This window comes from Mustelus asterias, chromosome 23 (genome assembly GCF_964213995.1).
Source record: "Mustelus asterias chromosome 23, sMusAst1.hap1.1, whole genome shotgun sequence".
NCBI classification, from domain to species: Eukaryota; Metazoa; Chordata; class Chondrichthyes; order Carcharhiniformes; family Triakidae; genus Mustelus; species Mustelus asterias.
The window spans coordinates 37,248,980-37,270,481 of record NC_135823.1 but is presented as its reverse complement, the minus strand read 5'-3'; the positions used below and the strand labels follow the sequence as shown (position 1 = coordinate 37,270,481).

Genomic DNA, 21,502 nt, shown 5'->3' with positions numbered 1-21,502 from the left:
ATCCATGCCATTGGCAGAAAAGGGTTTTAGATGAACAGAGCAAGGTGCACTTGTTAACTTAAGGAACAAACAAAATACTATGTTACATTTAACAAACCAAATGAGTGATGGAACTCATTACTCAAGGCTCCAATGCATAATGAATGAATCACACCCATGCTCCAAATTTACACCTGTGTTGAAATTAGAAAGTGTTGAGTGTTTTACCAGGTCTATTTGGAGGTGGTGGGGCAGCTGGGGTGTTGCCCCAACCAGAGGTACCAGCACTGTCATTAACCGGCTCTCTCCAGCTGGTTCCTGTATCCATTGGTTGACCCCAAGCTGCGGTTCCATTGTCCACTGTTGCGGTTAGAGCAGGCGGTTCTCCCCAAGAGGATTCTGGTTTTGTCTGAATGTTGCAAGGTTCTCCCCAACCTTTATTAAACAAAAATAAAAGAACAAAAAAAAAAATGCCCAGTTGATATCCTTGTCAACACAAGCTGCTCTTCCACTCCAGTGCCAAAATGAAGAGGATAGATTGAGGCAGCTGGGATTGTTCTCCGTAGAGAAGGTTGAGAGGAAATTTGAAAGAGGTATTCAAAATTGTGTGGGATCTGGAGAGAGTAGGTAGGGGGAAACTGTTCCCATCAGTGGAGAATCGGAGGACACTGATTTAACGTGATTGGGAAAAGAACCTGAGGCAACATTTTCTTTTGTTTACAACAACACGCAGTTAGGAGCTAGAATGCATGCCTGTGAGGCAAAGTAGATTCAATCACGGCAATGAAATGGGAATTGGATAATTATCTGAAGAGAAAAGATCTGCAGGACTATGAGGAAAAGGCAGGGGACAACTAGTTGAGCTGCCCTCGCAAAGCGCCAGTAGAGACATGATGGGCCAATTAGGCCCCCCTTTCCTCTTCAGGGCAACTGCCATAATCCCCAGTCAGTCCCTTAACCATCTATACCTCTGTTCTGCCATTCACGCATTCTGGTCACTAAATGGACACTTTTAGTATCTTTTCAGTCATCTGTATACTCATTTGCACTCCCTTTGTCCCATTCCACCACCCCCGCACACCCATGGTATAAATCTCTGCTGATTCTCTTCGCTTTCAGCACTGATGGAGAGTCATCTAGACTCAAAATGTTGGTTATATTCTCTTCTCACAGATGCTATCAGGCCTGCTGAGATTTTCCAGCATTTTCTGTTTTTGTGTCAGATTCCAGCATCCGCAGTATTTTGCTTTCATCTTGGGTTGTAACTATTCAAAATTTCTAAGAGTCAAGTGGTCAACTGCATGTACAATTAACCAATTAAATCTTCCCTCATACATGTAGCAAGTATGTTAGAAGACTGTTGTAATTTAAAATACAAAAACTATATTCTGTCCGAGGGGGTCAGTGCTTTCCCAGTGTTACCAACTCTGTTCCCAATGCACAGCTCTACTTGCAATCTGAATGGATCCCTCTAGATGGTATCATTTCCCACATCAAGGTAAAATATTAACTAGGCAGCCAGAAAGGCCTGGTGAAGACATGCAAGGGGTTTACAGTAAAGTAGCTGCTTCATTCATCACAAAATAACGGACATTTACAGATCAGATTCGGCTAGTGATTAAAGGCACCTCACTTACCAACACTAGTGTTACAGTGCATGTTTTAAGAAGTCTAGATTCTGTTCTACTTGGAACATGCCCCACCATGACAGGTCCAATGCAACTTGTGTAACTTCCAAAATGTGTGAACTCTGAATAACTTGACAAGTCATTAGTCTCCCCTCCACACCGCCTGCACCTCTCTACTCCTCAGGAGGACGATACCTCTGCTAATTTTCACCCAATGGGCACACGTGCTACTATGGAATCAAATGTGAACACCACCAAACAGGATTGCTGAGCCTCTCAGACGGGCTTCCACACTTCTTCCACACACATTAATTCAAACCAAAACTTCAAACAGCTCCCACTCCCTCCTTCCTTCCTTTCAAAATGCCTCACTTTCTTTCAAAGAATCCAGCTTTATAATGTTCAGTTAACCTTGTGACTCTTTTATTCTCGCATGAATGATTATTCCTCTGTGTATAAGAAAGGCATTAGTACAGGATAGCAATACAAGTAATGATAACCAGAGAGTGAAAGGCAGGCACAGACCTTACAAACACAAGAGTGCACCAACAAATAAGGGAAGTACTAGGGAAAAGTATAAGGAAACCAACGGTGCTAAAGACCACAACAAAAACAGAAGTTGCTGGAAAATCTCAGCAGGTCTGACAGCAACAGAGGAGAAAGAATGGTGCTAAAAGCTGATAATTCCCCTGGACCTGATGTGTTGCATCCCAGGATATTAACAGAAATAGCTAGAGATAGTGGATGCACTGGTGGTGATCTTCCAAGAATCCTTAATATCTGGAAACGTCCCAGAGGATTGGAAAACTGCCAATGTAAGACCTTATTCAAAAAGGGAGGGAGACGAAAATAAGCTAAGTATAGGCCAGTTAGCTTAACTTCTATCACTAGAAAAATATTAAGATTCCATTACTAACGATGTAATAGCAAAGCATTTAGAAATTTGAGTCAGTGTGGCTTCATGAAGGGGAAACCATACTTGTCAAATATATTAGAATTCCTTGAAGTGGTAACGAGCAGGATCGATAAATGGGAAACAGAAGATGTATTACACTTGGATTTCCAAAAAGCGTTTAAGATACTGCACAAAAGGCTGCTTAATAAGATAAGAGCCCGTGGTGTTGGGGGGGGGGTAGTATATTAGCATGGACAGAGGATTGGCTAACTGATAGAAGACGGAATTGGGGTAAGAGGGGCACATTCAGGATGGTAATCTGTAACAAGTGGAGTGTCACAGGGATCAATGCTAGGGCCACAATTATTTACAATATATTTTAATAACTTGGCTGAGGAAAGTGAATGTCCTATTGCCAAGTTTGCAGATGGCACAAAAATAGGTGGGAAGGCAAGTGGCAAGGGTGACAGTCCACAGAGGGATATAGACAAATTAGATGAGAGGGCAAAATCTTGGCAGATAGAATATAATGTAGGAAAATGTGAAGTTATACACTTTGGTAGGAAGAATAAAAGGAGCTGAATATTATTCAGGTGGTTGTTAATCTTTGGAATTCTCTTCACAGAATCACAGAATTCTTACAGTGCAGAAAGAGTCCATTCAGCCCATCGAGCCTGCATTGACAACAATCCCACCCAGACCCTATCCCTATAACCCCACACATTTACCCTGCTAATCCCCTGACAATAAGGGGCAATTTAGCATGGCTAATCCACCTAACCGGCACATCTTTGGACTGTGGGAGGAAATTGGAGCACCCGGAGGACACCCACGCAGACACGGGGAGAATGTGCAAACTCCACACAGACAGTCACCCGAGGCTGGAATTGAACCTGGGTCCCTGGCGCTGTGAGACAGCTGTACTAACCACTCTGCCACTGCTCCCCAGGCTCCACTCGAGAAAGGAGTGGAGGCTAGGTCATAGAATATATTCAAGGTCACAATTAGATCAGCCATGATCTTATTGAATGGTACAGCAGTCTTGAAAGGGCTGAATGCCCTACTCCTGCTCATATTTCTTATTATTCTAGTCGCAACAATTTATTTAGGCAGACCAGTACTCTTGCTCTTGAATGCCAACAGTTCTGGGTATACTTCCAGTTAGTTGCATTGTTCCGACAGACATCCAATACTGTCTGAAGCACCACCACAAAAGGAAGCATGTTATGATAATGTTAATGATGGATGAGTTCAGAATTGATTTAATGCTTCATGTAAAGGACTCAACTCAGAGAACCCAACAAGGTTAAAAGATGGGCACAGACAAATGGAGAGAGCAAAATGTGACTGAGAATTCAGTGATGAGGCAGTGTGGTTTGGAAAAGCTCTGGAGAGCAGGTGTGTGTGTAGAAATGTAGCAATCTGGAGTTGAAGGATTGAAGGGCATGGGTAGGACACATACTGATAACCAAGGTGCTTAGGCTGCACATCTGCATATGGGCTTTAGGCATGCATTATTGCAGACACTAACTGTAGTGGTTTAGTGTTACTGGGTAGCACGGTGATTAGAACTGCTGTCTCTCAGCTCCAGGGACCCAGGTTCAATTCCGGCCTTGGGTGACTGTGTGGAGTTTGCACCTTCTCCCCATTTCTGCGTGGGCTTCCCCCAGGTGCTCCGGTTTCCTCCCACTGTCCAAAAGATATGCAGGCTGGCCATATTAAATTGCCCCTTAGTGCCCCAAGATGTATAGATTAGATGATTAGCCATGGTAAATATGTAGGGTTCCAGGGATAGGGCAGGGGGAGGGAGCCTAGGTAAGATAGTCTGTCAGAGAGTTGGTGCAATCGAGATGGGCTGAATGACCTCTTCTGCACTGTAGGGATTCTGCAATTCTAAGTGGAAAGTGGTGGTGTTGATAATTGACCACACGTTTTAAATCCAGAGTGCATTCTATCTTTTTACATGGTGAACAAGATTATCTGGAAGTCAATCTGGACTATGACATGGACTCATTTCCCCAGTTAAGAGGCCAATCCTCTGGGCACTGCAAATGTCGATTTTGTCAACTTAATGCACCTTAGAAAATGGGGAATTAAAAAGATTGTTCATGTATCTATGACTTTGGATTCAAAATACAAATAATTGCATTTATGTAGCCCCTTCAATGTAGTAAATGCTCCCTAGGTACTTAATTGAAAAGCAGAGAACAGATAGACAGAGAGCAAAGGAGTTGATTAGTTTATTTATGAAGATTTAGATGATTCCAGGGCTAGCAAAGCCTGAATTTTCTCAGACCAAAAATGTCAAAGCAGGATTTGAGATGTGTTTAAATTTGAGCTTTGATATGAGTAGACAGGAGAAACATTTCCCAGCGCGTGGGTGGGAGGGGTGAATTGGTAACCAAAGGACATAAATGCAAAGGCAACTGGCAGAAAAAGCAGGGTGGGTAGGGAGGGCTATGGGATTTTAATATACAAAAGATCAAGCTGGTATAATCCGGAACACACCGACAGGAATTTTTGATTTATTCATAAAATGTGGGCATCACCTAGGAGAGGAATCAGAACAAATAGCTGAGATGGGTGGATAAACAGACTCTTCGCTTGTTTTAGCCTGAATATCACCTGCAATGGCTTCTCTCACACTATTACCTCCTGTGCTCCCCAAAGATCTATCCTTAGCTCGCTTTATTTCACCTTCTCGTGCTCTCGGTGTGATGTGGCAAGGAAAATCATGAGTTTTCACATGTACGTGGATCTACCTCACTATTGTGCGTGTCTCAATTCCTCCACTGTTGTTCATTTATCAGGCTGTCAGACCTTAATGAAGTACTGAACGAGTGTCAATTTTCTCCAGTTAATGAGAAGGCTAACACCATCATCTTTGGTAACTCCTACTATGAACTCCATCCCTCTTCCTGGCAACTGTCTGAGGTTGAACGGAGGAACAGAAGTACAAACATTCACAATTAGGAGTAGGTCACTTGGTCCTTCAAGCCTGCTCCACCATTCAATATTGTGGATGATCTGACTCAACTTCACATTCCCCCTATTCCAGATAATCTTTCACCACCTTATCATGAATCTATCCCTGCCTTAAAAAATATTCAAGGATTTTCTTCCTCAAAAGACTGTGGAAGCAGAATTGCAAAGATTCACAACTTAGAATTTCTCATCTCCGTCCTGAATGGGCAACCCCTTATCAGATTCTCCCAGAAGAGGGGACATCCTCTCCACAATGACCCTGTCAAGACCCCTCAGAATCTTATATGTTTCAATCAAGTCTTCTCTTACTCTTCCAAATGACTTGAATGAGACCTATTCGCAACATTGGTATCACGTGACCATCACTAAGCCCTTGTGGAAATGCAGTCCTGTTTTCACACCAAGCATACTCTCCATCATGTGACTTGGCACTACTACTGTGCTATGTGGGGTAGATTCAGAAAAGGTAAAGTAGCTCAAAATTGGACATCCATCAGGCACTGTGGGCCATCAACAGCAGAATTGTATTTGACTACAATCTATAACCTCATGGCTGCAATGGGATCAATGCTGGTTTGATCAAGAGTGCAGGAGAGCATGTCAGGAGCAGCACCAAGCATACCTAAAAACGAGGTATCAACCTGGTGAAGCTACAACACAGGACTACTTGTATGCCAAACAGCATGTGATAGACAGAGCTAAAGATCCCAGAACCAATGAATCAGATCAAAGCTCTCAGTCCTGCCACACACAATGAATGGTGATGGACAATAAAACAGCAGGAGGTCCTACAAAAATTCTCAATGATAGGGTGCCATAAGGCTGAATGCAAAAGGCTGAGACATTTGCAGCCATCTTCAGCCAGAAGTGCTGAGAAGGTGATCCATCTCGGTCCCCTCCATGTGGTATTAAGAAATAGTTGAAGGCAGTGGATATATCAATGGCTATGGGCTCTAACAATGTCTTGATGTAGTACCTGAAGACTGTGCTCCAGAACCAGCAGTGTCCCTAGCCAAGCAGTTCTAGTACAGTTACAACATCGATCTGCAAGGTTGCAAACTTTCCAAGTATATCCTGTCCACAAAAGAAAGGACATTCTCAATCATCAGCAAAAAGAAAGAAGTTGTCATTGACAGCACTATCAAGTGACATTTACTCAAAAATAACCTGCTCACCAATGCTGACCTTGGGTTCTGTCAAGCCCACTTAGTTCAATATTGCATTACAGATTTGGTCAAAACACAGCTGAATTTCAGAGGTGAGGCGAGTGTGACTGCCCTGGAAAAACTGAAGTCAATGGGAATCAGTAGAATACCATCTATTGGTTGGAGTCATACAGAGCACAAAGGGAGATGGTTGAAGATGTTGGAAGTCAATCATCTCAACCTCAAGATATTGCTGTTGGAGTTCCACAGGGTAGTGCCCTCAACCCAAACATCATAAGGTCAGAAGTGGGGGTGTTCACTGATGATTGAATCATGTTCAGTACTATTCTCAACTCTTCACAATGAAGCAGCTCTCGTCCACATGAAGCAAAACTTATGTAACACTCAGGCTTGTCCTGGCAATACCCACACATGCCGAGCAATGAGAGAGATCTGGCCATCTCCCCTTGATGTTCAATAGCCCTCTCATCGTTAAATCAGCCACCATAAATATTCTGGGGATTACCATTGACCAGAAACTTAACTGCACCAGCCACATAAATACCGTGGCTACAAGAGCAGGTCAGAGGCCAGGAATTTTGCAGCAAGAAACTAATTTCCTGACTCTTCAAAGTCTGTCCACCATCTCCAAGGCACGAGTCAGAGCATAATAGAACACTTTCCACTCGACTGGACAAGTGCATTCAACAACACTATAGAAGCTCGACACCACTCAGGACAAAGCAATCCACTTGATTGACACCACATCCACCATTAAACATGCATTCCTTCCACCAGTGCCACACAGTGATGGGAGTGTGTATCATCCTGAAGATGCAATGCAGCAACTCGCCAAGCCTCCTTCAACAGCATCTTCCAAACCAGGGACCTCTACCACCTAGAAGAACAAGTGCAGCAGATGCTTGGGAGCACCAGCATCTGCAGTTTCCCTCCAAGCCATGCACTATGTTGACCTGCATTGGGCGTGGTTTTGGCCTCCTTACCTAAGAAAGGATATATCGTCCATGGAGGGATTGCAGTGAAGGTTCTCCAGACTGAATTTTGGGAAGGCACGATTGTCATACGAGGAGAGAATGAGTTGACTAGGCCTGTATTGACTGGAGTTTCAAAGAATGAGAGGGGATCTCATTGAAACGTAGAAAATTCTGGGAGGGCTGGACAGACTGGATGCAGGGAAAATGTTTCTCCTGGCTGGTGGATCTAAAACAATGGCTCACAATCTTAGGATATCGAATAGGTCTTTTCAGACTGAGATGATGAGGAATTTCTTCACTCGGGGGTAGTGAACCTGTGGAATTCTCTACCACAGAAGGCTGTGGAGGACATCACTGAATATATTTAAGAAGGAAATACATAGATTTCTGGACACTAAAGGCGTAAAGGGGTAGAGAGAGAGAGCGTAAGTATGGTGTTGAGACAAGAGGATCAGCCAACCATAATCAGGCTAGAGGGGTCGAATTTTCCATGTTTCCATGCAAGAGTGAAGGAAGAAAGTGGAGTAAGGAGGAAAAACAGAAGTAAAGTGATAGGCTCAAGTCTGGAACGAAAGTGAAACCCAAACACAAATGAACACGAGGAAAATCAAGATTGTATAGCAAGATAGATGTAGCATGGTGGCACAGTGGTTAGCACTGCTGCCTCACAGCACCAGGGACCCGGGTTCAATTCTGGCCTTGGGTCACTGAGGAGTTTGCACATTCTCCCCATGTCTGCGTGGGTTTCTTCCAGGTGCTCCGGTTTCCTCCCACAGCCCAAAAAGATGTGCAGATTAGATTAATTGGCTATGCTAAATTGCCCCTTAGTGTCAGGGGACTGCAGGGTAAAAACATAGGGTTACAGGCAGGATTGTTGTCTGTGCATGCTTGATGGGCCGAATGGCCTCTTCTGCACTGTAGGGATTTTAAAAAATGAACAAGCCATCTCACCAAGTCTTAAACCGTAATGGAGAACAGATAGCAGAGATGGCAGTAAATGTACAGACTGTCTGAGTCAAGAATGGTTACTACTTAAGTAAACTCCTAGCTAAGTAAATAATGTACAAATCTATTTTCATCTCTCCATGAGGTCCTGAGCATTCAATGACACAATGTTAATGTGGTCATGCCACATCAACAGTATAAACGACACTCAAGGTATCGATTACATCATAGATGCACAAAATGGACCAGATTAAGGAAACAGCACAGTAAACGCACCGAGTTGAGTGCAGCTCAGGAAATTGATACCCAACTCAGAGAGTATGGAGGGAACCTAAGAATCTCTGAAATAGCAGGAATGGACTTCATTCATTGATGCATTACCAAGAAACATCAGACCCCCGTCACGCGCTGCTTGTCTTTACCCAACTTGCTACGCTCGTCAGTTGCCTCAACTTTTGTCTTTAGATTTCTAAATCTTCCTTTACCTTACCACCTCTGATTTTAGTTTGAAGCCCTGTTCATGGCCTAAGTTAGTAAATGCGCCAGGACACTGATCACAGCCCAGTTTAAGATGCGCCCACCCCAACGGAACAGGTCTCTCTTTTCTCAGTGCTGGTGTCAGTACCCCATGAATCAAAATCCTTTCTTCTTAGACCACTCAACCAAACATTTTATTCTCTAATCTGCTTGACCCCATAACAATTGGCACATGGCTCAGTTAACACTGCTGAAATTATTACCTTCTATGCTCTGCATTTTAATTTGGACCCTAACTCTTCAAGTTCTCTCAGCAGAACATCATTCTTTCAGTTCTACCTATGTTGTTGGTTCCAATGTGGACCTACAGACACACATTGAGGTCACTTTTCTTCGCCAAGAATGGTAGAAAAAGGCAATACAGAAGTATCTGGTGAATTGGGCAGTATATGCGAGCGAATAAATCCACCCACTTTAGCAGTAACAAATGCCCCCATTCACCTCATCTCGACATCATATTTGTACACATTACAGGTTAACAACCTAAAGACAGAATGCAATGAAAATTAAACTTTGCTCCTAAATCTTCTAAAACACATGAATATCCAAATTACTATAAAGTTCACCTATAAACTCCCAAAAATCACAATTAGTCTGTAAGGTGGAAATTTCTACCTAGAAATATATTGCAATTTATGGGTCTTGCAGAAGTTCAAAGAATTCACATGAAATAACTGGACAGAAAGAACCAACCCTGGTCACAGGTCACCTCAGAACACTTCAGAAAGCATGATCTAATAATGTGTGTGCAAGAGTTAATAGATGAATGCATCTACAAAATACAGTAAATCCTCACTTAAAGTTGTGGTTGTATTCCTGAAAGTCACAACTTTAATTTAAACAACTTTAAATGAATCAAGGATGTCCACAGGAATTAAAATTAAAGCCAGAAATAGGTTCCTATGGACCTTAACATTCTTGCCCGGAAAAGCCACTGTACAAATTGAAATACTGTACCGTTCACATGCAACACTGTGCATTCCTAGCTGGAATAACTTGCAAGTTAAATATATCACAATATAACAAAATTATTGTACAAATTCAAATTAGATAACACCAATTCACCCAAACAAGTCGAGTAGCATAGTTGCTGTGCCACATCCATAGCACTCATGAAACTAAGCTCAACTTTTTGCCACTCACCCAGCCTCTCGCGCCCCCTTGCCACTTACCCCGCCTCTCGCGCTGGAGCCTGGACCCCTTCCTGACAGTCTTCTCGGACGTAGCTTGTGGTGGCTTTCTGTAAACATAGCCTGGGATTGGGTGGGGGTTGGCCATGGATGGAGCCTGTGGGTTCTACTTTCCCTCCCATCCCAACTCCCCCTGGGTTATTCCATACTTCACCACCTGGTTAGAAGCCAGCAACTTCCTAACCTTGTCCTGCACTTCTCCCAGATCTCAGGCTTTGCACTCTCCTCGCAGCCTGTACCTCTGATGACTACAGAAGCAGCTCACCCAGAGTTTAGTGCGGGAAGTCCAGAGTGCAGACAACATAAAATCAAAAATGACGATGCAAATCAGAACAGCACCTGAAGCATAAACGACATTAAACAAAATGTGTTTTGCAGGATGACTTAATTACAGGGCAGTTTCTAATTGTCCAATATCTACAAGGCACAAGTCAGGAGTGTGATGGAATACTTCCTACTTGCCTGGATGGGTGCAGCTCCTGCAACATCCAGGACAAAGCAGCCCAATTGATTGGCACCACATCCACAAACATCCTCTCCCTCCACCACCGACACTTAGTGTGTACTATCTACAAGATGCACTGCAGCAATTCACCAAAAATCGTTAGACAGCCCCTTCCAAACCCATGACCACTTCCATCCAGAAGGACAAGGGCAGCAGATACATGGGAGCACCATCATCTGCAAGTTCCCCTCCAAGCCACTCACCATCCTAACTTGGAAGTATACCACTGTTCCTTCGCAGTCACTGGGTCAAAATCCTGGAATTCCCTCCCTAACAGCATTATGGGTCAACCCACAGCACGTGGACTGCATCGTGTTAAGAAGGCAGCTCACCACCACCTTCTCAATGGCAACTCGGGATGGGCAATAAATGCTGGCCAGCCAGCAACGCCCATGACCCACGAATGAAAAAAAAGTCCAAATATACTTAAAAATAAATATCAGAATCTCAAATTTCACCCTTTTCTCAATTCTGGTGCTGTAAATCAATGTTAAACTTACCGGAGCTATTGTTGTCCTTGTTTTGCATGGCACTTGGCGGTGGCATCTGCTGTGGCAGCTGTTGTTGGTGTTGGAGTGGGGTCTGCTGAGGTGTTGGTGGGGGCTGGACCTGTGCTGGCTGCTCTGAACCATTTCCATTGTTCTGCGCATTTTTGTTCCACATATTCACGCCCTTGTAGTTGTACTTGCTTGGGTCCCCCCAGGCAGCGGTGCCATCATCTATTTCCATTTTGCGGCGAATGGACTCTGGAGAAGGTTCTTCCCAGCCTGTAGGTTCCTCCTCTTTTGATGCGGCTGGCATTGGGCCATTGAGCCAGCCAGAACCAGAAGATTTATTTGCAGATGGTGTAGCTCCCCAAGAACCATTACTGTCCTGTGCCTTATTCCAATCTGCGGAGTTACTCGGCTTGGTGGGCTCCCCCCAACCCTGGGACTGGGCAGTCTTGCCGGGCTCCCCCCAGCCCTGGGTCTGAGCAGCCTTGCTGGACTCCCCCCAGCCCTGGGGCTGGGCAGCTTTGCTGGGCTCCCCCCAGCCCTGGGGCTGGGCAGCCTTGACGGGCTCCCCCCAACCCTGGGACTGGGCAGCCTTGGAGGGCTCCCCCCAGCCCTGGGACTGGGCAGCCTTGGAGGGCTCCCCCCAGCCCTGGGACTGGGCAGCCTTGGAGGGCTCCCCCCAGCCCTGGGACTGGGCAGCTTTGGAGGGCTCCCCCCAGCCCTGGGACTGGGCAGCTTTGGAGGGCTCCCCCCAGCCCTGGGACTGAATAGACTTGGTGGGCTCCCCCCAGCCCTGAGCAGGCTTGGTGGCCTCCCCCCAACCCGTACTACAACTACTGGGGTTTGAATTGTTGCTACTTGCCCATGTGCCTCGGCCTGTGCCTGGTCTACCAGGTTCATTCCAGCCAGGCACAGATCTATCAATGTCATTATCCCAACTGCCTGAGCTAGTCTTCTGTGATTCTGCCCACTGGCCACTCTTTGAGCTCTCTCCCCATCCATCAGCTCCAGATATTCCCCAACCTTGGTTTGATTTCTGCCCATCAACCCATCCCTGTTTGACCTTTTGTGCATCATTCCACGCAGCTGACTTCTCTTCTTTATTCCCTCCCCACGTTTGATTGCTCTTAACCAATCCTGTAGCAGCAGAATTATCCTCCCACCCCCCTTGGCTGCTTGAGCCTTTGGTGTCTCCCCACCCTGTGTTGCAAGAGACTGTAGCAGGCTTTGGATCCCCCCACCCAGATACTGATGAGGTATCATTACTGATAGGGCCAGGCCCATCCCCCCAACCCCCTGAGTTTGAAGTTTGAGACACACAACCTCCCCAGGCTTCTGTTCCATTGTCAGTTTTTCTCTCGTTCTTCGCTGAAGGTTCAATATCCCAGGCAGTGTTCTGTTTGATTGGAGTCTGCCCCCAACCTGTATTGGAAAGGACACGTGGGTCCAAATCAGTTCTATTCAGAATGCTTTGGACCATACCTGGTTGGTCAGGTTTCCTTTTTTCACCACGTCTGCTACTGCCATCACCACTTCCTACACTCATTCTATCATGGCGACTTCCTGTGCTCTCTGTGCTCCCTTCACTGTCTGCTGTACCTGAAGTCGACGGAGTTTTAACCCACATGTTGGTTTGTTCACTTGGTTGACACATACTAGAGTTTTGATTCTGACCACAAAGAGCATCGTCTAGATTTTTCCATCCATTTGTTCCCTTCCTATTACCACTTCCATTTAGACCATTATTGGAATGCTGATTGTTAGGCAGTTTGTTCCATTCCCCATTCGAGACATTAGTGCCAGTGTTTGCATTTGGTGCTGGGTTTCCCCAGACTCTTCTAGTCCCTCCGGAGCCTGTACTGCTCCCTGCCCCCCAAGCCATATTGTGGGAGTTGACCACACCAGATTCCCAAGCAACTCCTCCTCTATTGCTTCCCCCATTACTTTTGTAAGCAGTATGCCCAGAACCATTAATAGCAGATTGTGCTAGAGTTGCATTCACAGTGTCGCCACTAGTTTGCCCCAGATTACTGCTCAAGCCTGGACATTTTTCTCCAGAGTAATTAGTGCTGGATGTACCCCAAGTCGTACCATGTGACCCACTGTTCATTCCTTCACTAATTCCTCCATTGCCAAGTTGAGAAACAGAAGTGCCATTTGTAATTGAAGAGGCCTGAAGCTGAGATGGGTTTACTGTGCTCATTCCTAAGGGTACACCCCAGGCTCCAGGCCCTGTAAGTTTAGGCAGTTCATTTGTCTGCATCGAACTAGTAGAGTTTGGTAAGCTAGAGGTCAAAGGGTTAGTAGTGTTATTTGGTCCATTCATTTCAGTGTTAAGGTTTTGAGGTTGTCCACTGAATGAAACTTTCTTTGTACCATTAACTTCTGCATCAGAATTCTCCTGCAGTCTTCCCCACGAACCATGAGCTGACAATCCCATATTAACACTCTGATTATTCAGCATTTGACCTACAGTGCTACGTTGAACATTGGTGCCAGAATTGCCACCTGGCACAGGTCCTTGCACAGAATTTCCATCATTTTCCAAAACAGGCCAACCACTTAGGTTGGCGTTTGGATTCAAGGATCCAGTTGATGTGGAACCTATGCTACCCCAAGCATTCAGTTTACCATGGCCACTTTCTGGTTTGCCATCTATATTTTCTGCTGAACCCTGACATGTGCTTGACAAAGGGCCTCGAGATCCTCCCCAAGGCCCATTAATACTTCCATTTCCTACATTATTGCTGACATTTCCAACCACAAACTGGCTCGAAGAACCATTTCCATTGCTTGTTCTGTTGCCATCACCATCTGTGCTCCCCGAAGCCATGATATTGAGGTTCTTCTCTGACCCAGAGCTTGAAGCAGAGTCAACGTCCATACATTCTGAAGCTAACTCTGGGTCACTGCCAGTGATTGAAGGCCAAGCTTCTTTGTCAGACCCGTCTACAATAACTTTATCCCAATTTGTAGAAGAGTCACCGTTGGTAGAGACAGGTCCCCAGTGAGAATTTTCATAATGCGATCCCAAACCACTGTGATTTAAATCTGTAAGAAAAATACGAATGTAAGTTTACATTCTATCCACTCAGCAACACCACTGAATCATGTTATCATTGGGTCATATATCAAATAGATACTTCAGCCTATTGTTTACCAATAAACCAGAATGTATCTGGTATTCTCAGGTCACGAAGCAGTCCTTGGTTTCCTGCATTAACCCTTTAGGTACAAAATACATTGAGTACAAAAAACATTAACCCTTTCCCTTCTTCAATTGTTTACCAATTTAGGTACTGGAGGAGTGCCAATAGCAATTTCAATTCCTCTGCTTGACAATATGCATACCTCACACAAAGTGCAGCCACCATACTATACAAATATCAATATACACTACCAGGCCAGTGGAACTTTCAGAATGGGAAGGACGACAGTGGACCAATTTCATGAAGTAGACCTTTGTAGATTCTTGTACTGCACTTAGTGAACCCCCAGTACATGTAGCCTGGAGAATAAAGATCCTTCCTGCTCTGCCAAAGAAAATTGAGCTCAAGATATTTTCTTCAGAACAACAGTTATCAGTAGTGGGCTGATTGCGCACCATGATACCCACAAACTACTTATGGATTCCATTGGAGCAGAACTTTAAGTCAAACGATAATTGCAGAGAAGTGCTGTACATAAACCCTGCTTGGCTGTCTCTAACCTACATAACGTGAGCAAAAGAATGTCAGCAGCAAATGTGCAAATATGTCCTTTCAAATAGCAAATGAAATGCTGAATTATATTGCTAATTGGTAAATCAGTTGAGTACACATGGGAAGAGATCATGCTAAAGTTACACAAATGGCCTTGTCTCACAGCACCTCAATTACTATTTACTTTTGATCACCAAATACAAGGGAAATAAATACTCAAGCCATGCAATTGGCCCAAAGCAGATCCACCAGGCTGGTCTCTGGAATCCACGCAACAAATTATGAGCATAGGCTGCAGAAATTTGGGCTATATAATCTTGAATGGGGAGATTATACTAGACATTTAATGGGACAGATAAGATATATCTGGTGTGCTGCTTCAAGGGATGACAGGAAGCATTGATTAACTCTGGTGAAAGGACAATTAGGACCAATGTAATTTCACTATACAAAATGGTCGAGATAAAATAATGCCGGTGATAGCCTTAGTTTAAGATTGCGAGATGAGAAAAGGAATTGTTTGTTTTTCAATTCATCTTTATCTGTATTTATTTTGTAATCTTGCAAAAACATCAGTGGATTTCCCACAATACTACTTGCACACCCTGGAGCACACAGTTGCCAACTCAGCCTGCTTCTTTAAGACGGCTACACAAAAACATGCCGTTGGCAAATTTAGTTTGTAAACAGTTGAGGACAACTTGAGGGTAATAGTAATTGCTGGTAAATTTCTGTCTGCAGGTAAATCTTTCCAAAAGATTGTTCTGCATCAGTAGTTAAGTGTGGTCGATAATGTAATCTTAACATAAATATACAAATTGGGACACACTTCCATTTCTGACGACTGCCAGTCATAGCATGCCAGTTTAATATTGCATGATGGATAGCTTTGAGTTATGGACTCATCTCCCATTAATTGGGTTGACACCTTTTTAAAAAGCAACAAGTACAATGTCAAAAAACTAGCAACCTCAGGTCCTAGTCCTTGCCTGATTTTGGATCTAGCCGGATTTTGGGTTGGGCAAATCAGGGCAAGCTGGATCAAGGGCTGCTTAGACCACTTGGAAGTGTGGAAAAGGCCAGCAAGCATAACCAATGATGAAACTGAGGTGCCACCACACCACTGTAGCATCTAGTTAAACTCATTTATTAAAAATTACAATTCACACACAGCTTATAAAAAGCCCAGTTTTCTGATAGCTGGATTTGAGACCCTAACTGTGGCTAATAGACCAATTGCAAGATACAGTAAAGCTTAAGTAGTTATATCAGTAGCTCTACCAGAAAGAAATAGATCAAGTTTGTGATTAGCCTAAACATATGTTAGGCACAGACTTTGCAGCTTTGTAACCAGAGCTGATTCAAACCCAGGTCTCTGATGAAATAACTAAGTCCCAACGTAAACCTCATTCAGCATCACGTTTTGGTGTTGCATACATTTCAAATAAACAGCACTCTAGTCTACTAAGCGGCACGGTGGCACAGTGACTAGCACTGCTGCCTCTCAGCGCCAGGAACCTGGATACAATTCTGGCCTTGGCTGACTGTATGGAGTTTGCATGTTCTCCCAGTGTCTGCATGGGTTTCCTCCAGGTGTGTTAGCTTCCTCCCACAGTTCAAAGATGTGCAGGTTAGGTGGATCGGCCATGGTAAATTGTTCCTGAGCATCCGGGGCATTAGCAGAGTAAATGCATGGGGTTAGGTTACAGGGATAGGGCCCGAGCGGGATTGCTGTCGGTGCAGGCTCTGCATTATAGGAATTCTATGATTCCAGTTTTAGAGTAACACTTACTTATTTCTTGGACTGGTAATTTAGTTGGGGATTTAGTTGTATAGTGGTTATGTTACTGGACTAATAATCCAGAAATCTGGACACAAGTTCAAATCCCATCATAGCAGATGCGGAATTTAAATTTGATTAATTAAATGAATCTGGAGTGAAAAGCTAGTATCAGTAACAGTGACCATGAAACTAGCAGGCTGTTGTTAAAACCCATTCGGTTGAACAATTTTCCTCAAAGAATGAAATCTGCCATCCTACCAAGTCTGGTTATATGACTTCAGCAACGCAGTTGACTCTTAACTGTCTTTGACATGGCACAGCAAGCCCCTCAATCTCTCCAAAACTCCATACCTAACAGCACTACAGAGGTGCCTTCACCACATGGATTGCAGGGGCTCCAAGACAGCAGTTCACCACTACCTGCTCAAGGCTGGCTTGGCCAGCAACGTCTACATGCAAGAATGAATTAAAAATCAGAGGCTGGAGGAGGGCGGTCAAGTTAGTCTTAATTTTCTCAGACTAAGAGAAGCAGGGAAGGAGAAAGCAAAGTAAACCTGTTTATCAGTTCCCAAATGCTATCCAGTAACCAGAAATAGAAAGTGAATGTGCAGGCAGGAATCAGCTCCATTGTAATTACTACCCGTGCTCAAATAATTCACTGACTTGGCTATCATTGTATTGCCCACTGCTGGAACTATGACGCAGCAATTGCCAATAATTTTTTTTGGGGGGGGGGGGGGGGGGGGGGGGGGAGGCAGGAGAGTAAAGTACAGATAATAAAATTGCCCCCGCAGAGAAAGGAAGCAAAAATGTGCACAGCACAATATAAGTATGCACGAGTATTCAATCAGCTCAAAGATCAAATTCATGAAAAAAACAATAACAACTGAAGTTTGTAGAAAGAGAACTTTTACTTAGCACATGAAGGCACATTGTAATCATCTTTCCTATCACCCCTTTCTTATGCAATACAAGTAACTGCTAAGTCAAGTGTTTTTGCATTCCTGATTCTGAACTTGTTGCTTTCCCCCCTCCCTGGTGGCAAAGGTACCATCCCCAGCCAGTACAAACTAATCTAAACCATCTGTTGGCCATTAAACAAATTACTGAACATGTGCATCATACTGTGTGTAGGTGTGGAGAATCTCAATTTCACACTGTATCCATGTCCAAGTATTTGATTAAGCACCTAACTGATGAACGCTTGCCAGCAGATAATTGGTGGTGGAGAATGTATAGACTTGTCAATAAAGTCAGATACAGACAGCACAAAGCCAACTTTTCTAACTCGCCTATTTAATTTTATGAAGTTTAACTTTCGAATCACCTTTCTGTAACATCAGCCTACAAGATGAACAGCAAATCTTTTAATGCTACTATGTCCAGCCCCGCATACCAAGATGATGGTGTCAGTAATATCAATGGAGCAGCCATGCTGACAATGAAATTGCATGTGAAGAATATTAAAGAAAACATGCCTTCAATAGGTTGGATTCAGCAGGCTACATGATGCCGCTGTTGCCGTTTTGAAGAAAAACAAAGGAGAAATAATCAGAATATATCCCCATAAACGTAGCTAACACATGGGCATCCACAGGAAATTAAAGCAAACATTCAATCTAGAGACACCTTTCTCTCTGAGATCCCGTCCCTCCAGACAGCAATGTTAAATTACAGCTCATTTCTCCTCAGCTGGACTGTACAGCTTCAGATTGCTCTACAACATGGCTGCCAAAACCTCCCCTGGAGCTGATTTTGTCCCTCTGCCAAGGTTAGTCTGAGCAATCTCTCATGCCACGCGCAAAACTAAAATCTACTCGCTACCAAGCGGCAACATTTTAAAACCTAAATCTTAGTTTAACAGCAAAATTGAATGATTAACAAGGCACATGTGACACCACGCAGTCTAGCATCATCCCTGTGATAATTACACAAATCCCTTTTTACTAGAAGGTGATTGAAACCCCTGCCATCAGTGCACACTAGTCAATATTGAAAAGCAGCCAACAGAAGCACAGCAACCACCATAGTAAGAGCAGCACTGCGCAAGCTTTGCTACAAACATTCAAGAAATGGCTGCCGGGAAAATGCAGCCAAAAACCAAATCACGATGAACACAGCCCCAGCATCAGAGCTCCAGGCAAAGTGGAGACTGTGTGACTTCTCATACTAATGTTATACTTGTATCTTAAGTTGGGAAATTCATTTCAAAAATCATGATGAAAAAGCCGTGCTTGTAGAATTATTTTGCATAATTAGAGCAGAACATAAAATTCCAGCCACGGCGCTGCGCACTTTTATTGTTTTCATGCCATTAGGTTGAGTGGAGTGTGGAAATTGGCTGCGAAGGAGAAACCAAGGACAAATGAGGCTGTTTGCCTGCCATGAGATCAAGTGAAGCAAGCTGCTTGTGAGTTGCTAGGGTAGTGTTCCTATCACACAGGCTGTAGTCAAGTGTAATGCAAGATCTGATGAATGCCTTGCTAAATATATTCAGTCACTCTGTAAAACTGATATTTAATTTATTACAAACTCTACTAGCTGCTTTCCATTTAGTACAGTTTGATGACAGCCTAGTAAAAATACACAATCACAACGCGATCTGATCAAAATAACGTCAGCACGCTGATTTTTTAAACAAAGAATACATAAATGCTAATCATTTCCAACAATTACTAAGTGTGAACCAAAGAAACAAAAAATGTTCAGAGCAGCTAACTTAGTAATTGAAGTCACCCAGCAACTTGGATCGCCTGTTTCTATTTGAAAACCTAAGCAAAACACTCACCAATTATATTTGCACAGAAAATGACCACTGGCCTACTCTGTAGGAGCTTTCTCCACTTCAACCCCATTTCACTATTCTTTCCATTTTTAAAATATTTTGCCTCTCTAACCTAATTCCTTCGTAAAAGCTGTCATAATTCAGTTTCAACAATAATTATGATTATTACATAGCCCCTTTAACATAGCAAAACTTCCCAGGAGTGTCATAACATGTTTTTTGTGACAGCCAGTCACAGATGACAATGTCAGGACAGATAGCCAAAGGTTTTGTCATAGATTTTAAGAAGCCCTTGGAAGAGAGCATGGCCTACATAAGAACATAAGAAATAGGAGCAGGAGCAGGCCATCTAGCCCCTCAAGCCTGCTCCGCCATTCAATAAGATCGTGGCTGATCTGATAGTGGGTTCAGTTCCACTTACCCACCCGCTCCCCATAACCCTTAATTCCAAAGATTCACTACCCTCTGGGAGAAGTTCCTCCTCAACTCTGTTCTAAACTGACTCCCCCATATTTTGAGGTTATGCCCCCTAGTTCTTGTATCCAAGAAGGCCTAGGAGGTTGAAATCATGACCATCAATGATGGAATGATAAAAATCTGGGATGCACAGGGGTCTCAATGACTTCTTAGGCTGGAGGTGTTTACAGAGATAGAAAGGGGCAAGACCATGGAGGAATTTGAAAAAACAGGTATGAGGATTTTAAAACTGAGGCATTGTTAGACCAGGAATCAATGTAGGCTAGCGTGCAATTTACGAAGGCGCAGCAGAGTTTTGGGTGAGTATGGGTCCATGTAAAATGGAAGGCCAGTCATGGGACTATTGGAAGAGTCAAAGGCATAGATGAGAGTTTTCACAGATGGACTGAAACAGGGTTAGGGTTGGGTGATATTCCAGGGGTGCAAATAGGCAGTCTTGGTGATGGGGCAGATATATTATCCCAAGCTCATTAAAGTCAAGCATTCCACCAGGACTGTAACAGTCTCACTCAGCTTGAGGCAGTTGATAGAAAGAGTGATCAGGGAATGGAGTTTGGGAAAAGGAAACAATAGTTTCAATCTTTCCAATATTTAGTTCGAAGGCATTTCTGGCCACCCAATATTGGATATCAGATGAGCAGAGTGACAAATCTGAGAGCATGAAGGGGTCAAGAGAGGTCATGGTGTGATAGAGCATCTTGTCATCAGTGTACATGTATTTTTAGATAATATTGCTGAGGGGCAGCAAGTAGATGAGACAGGTGTCCAAGGGTAGATCCTTGGGGGAAATTAGAGGTAATGTTGCAGGAGTGGGAAGAGAGACCATTGCATGTGATTCTCCAGCTATAATTCAATAGATAAGAACGGAATAAGGCAAGGACAGTTCCATCCAGCTGAGTGATGAAGAGGAGGCAATGGAGGAGGATAGTATGGTCAGTTGTATCAAAGATTTTATTAAGGGTCATTTCAACACTGCAGGATCTAACTGGGTTCCTTGAAATACAAACAGAATTGCAGGGAAGGTGGGCATGGATTTGGCAGGTAATGTGTTTAATGACTTGAGGGGGAGGGCACATTGGAGTTAAGGAAACAGTTTGCAAGGGCAGAAAGGCCAACGGTTAGATTTTGAGCAGAGAGGTGATGAAGGCAGATCTGAAGTACCTGAAGGGAGGGCTTCCTTAGCCCTTCTTGTAATGGGTTACATATTCTAATAATGTTTGAAATACTTGGTTTAAACTGCTAATTTTTCTCCAAAGTTACTGTCTATTCAACAGGATTATGATTACAGTGTACCAATATATGAAATATTAAGTGGAATAAGGATTACCAGCAGCATAACTGTACAAAGCTCTCGCTTATTCAGACTAATGCCCAAAGGAAGAGTGTTACAACATAACACAACCATTCACCAAGGATACCAACCTCCAGCCATCTCAATGGATACTGAAACCTAAATAT

At 43.7% G+C, this 21,502-nt stretch overlaps 1 protein-coding gene across 14 annotated transcripts in view; it reads right to left on the bottom strand.

Moving 5' to 3' along the window:
• The window catches only part of LOC144510648 (trinucleotide repeat-containing gene 6A protein-like), a 162,233-nt gene that overhangs the window by 35,350 nt on the left and 105,381 nt on the right, over positions 1 to 21,502 (bottom strand). For 11 of the 14 annotated variants that reach the window (XM_078240306.1, XM_078240313.1, XM_078240311.1 and 8 more), the window contains 2 exons: positions 11,305 to 14,349; positions 208 to 414 (listed from right to left, as the gene is read on the bottom strand). In XM_078240306.1, the coding sequence (XP_078096432.1) occupies positions 208 to 414; positions 11,305 to 14,349 (3,252 nt within the window). The remainder of the gene's footprint in view (positions 1 to 207; positions 415 to 11,304; positions 14,350 to 21,502) is intronic. The other 3 variants (XM_078240312.1, XM_078240317.1, XM_078240315.1) reach the window with 1 other exon arrangement.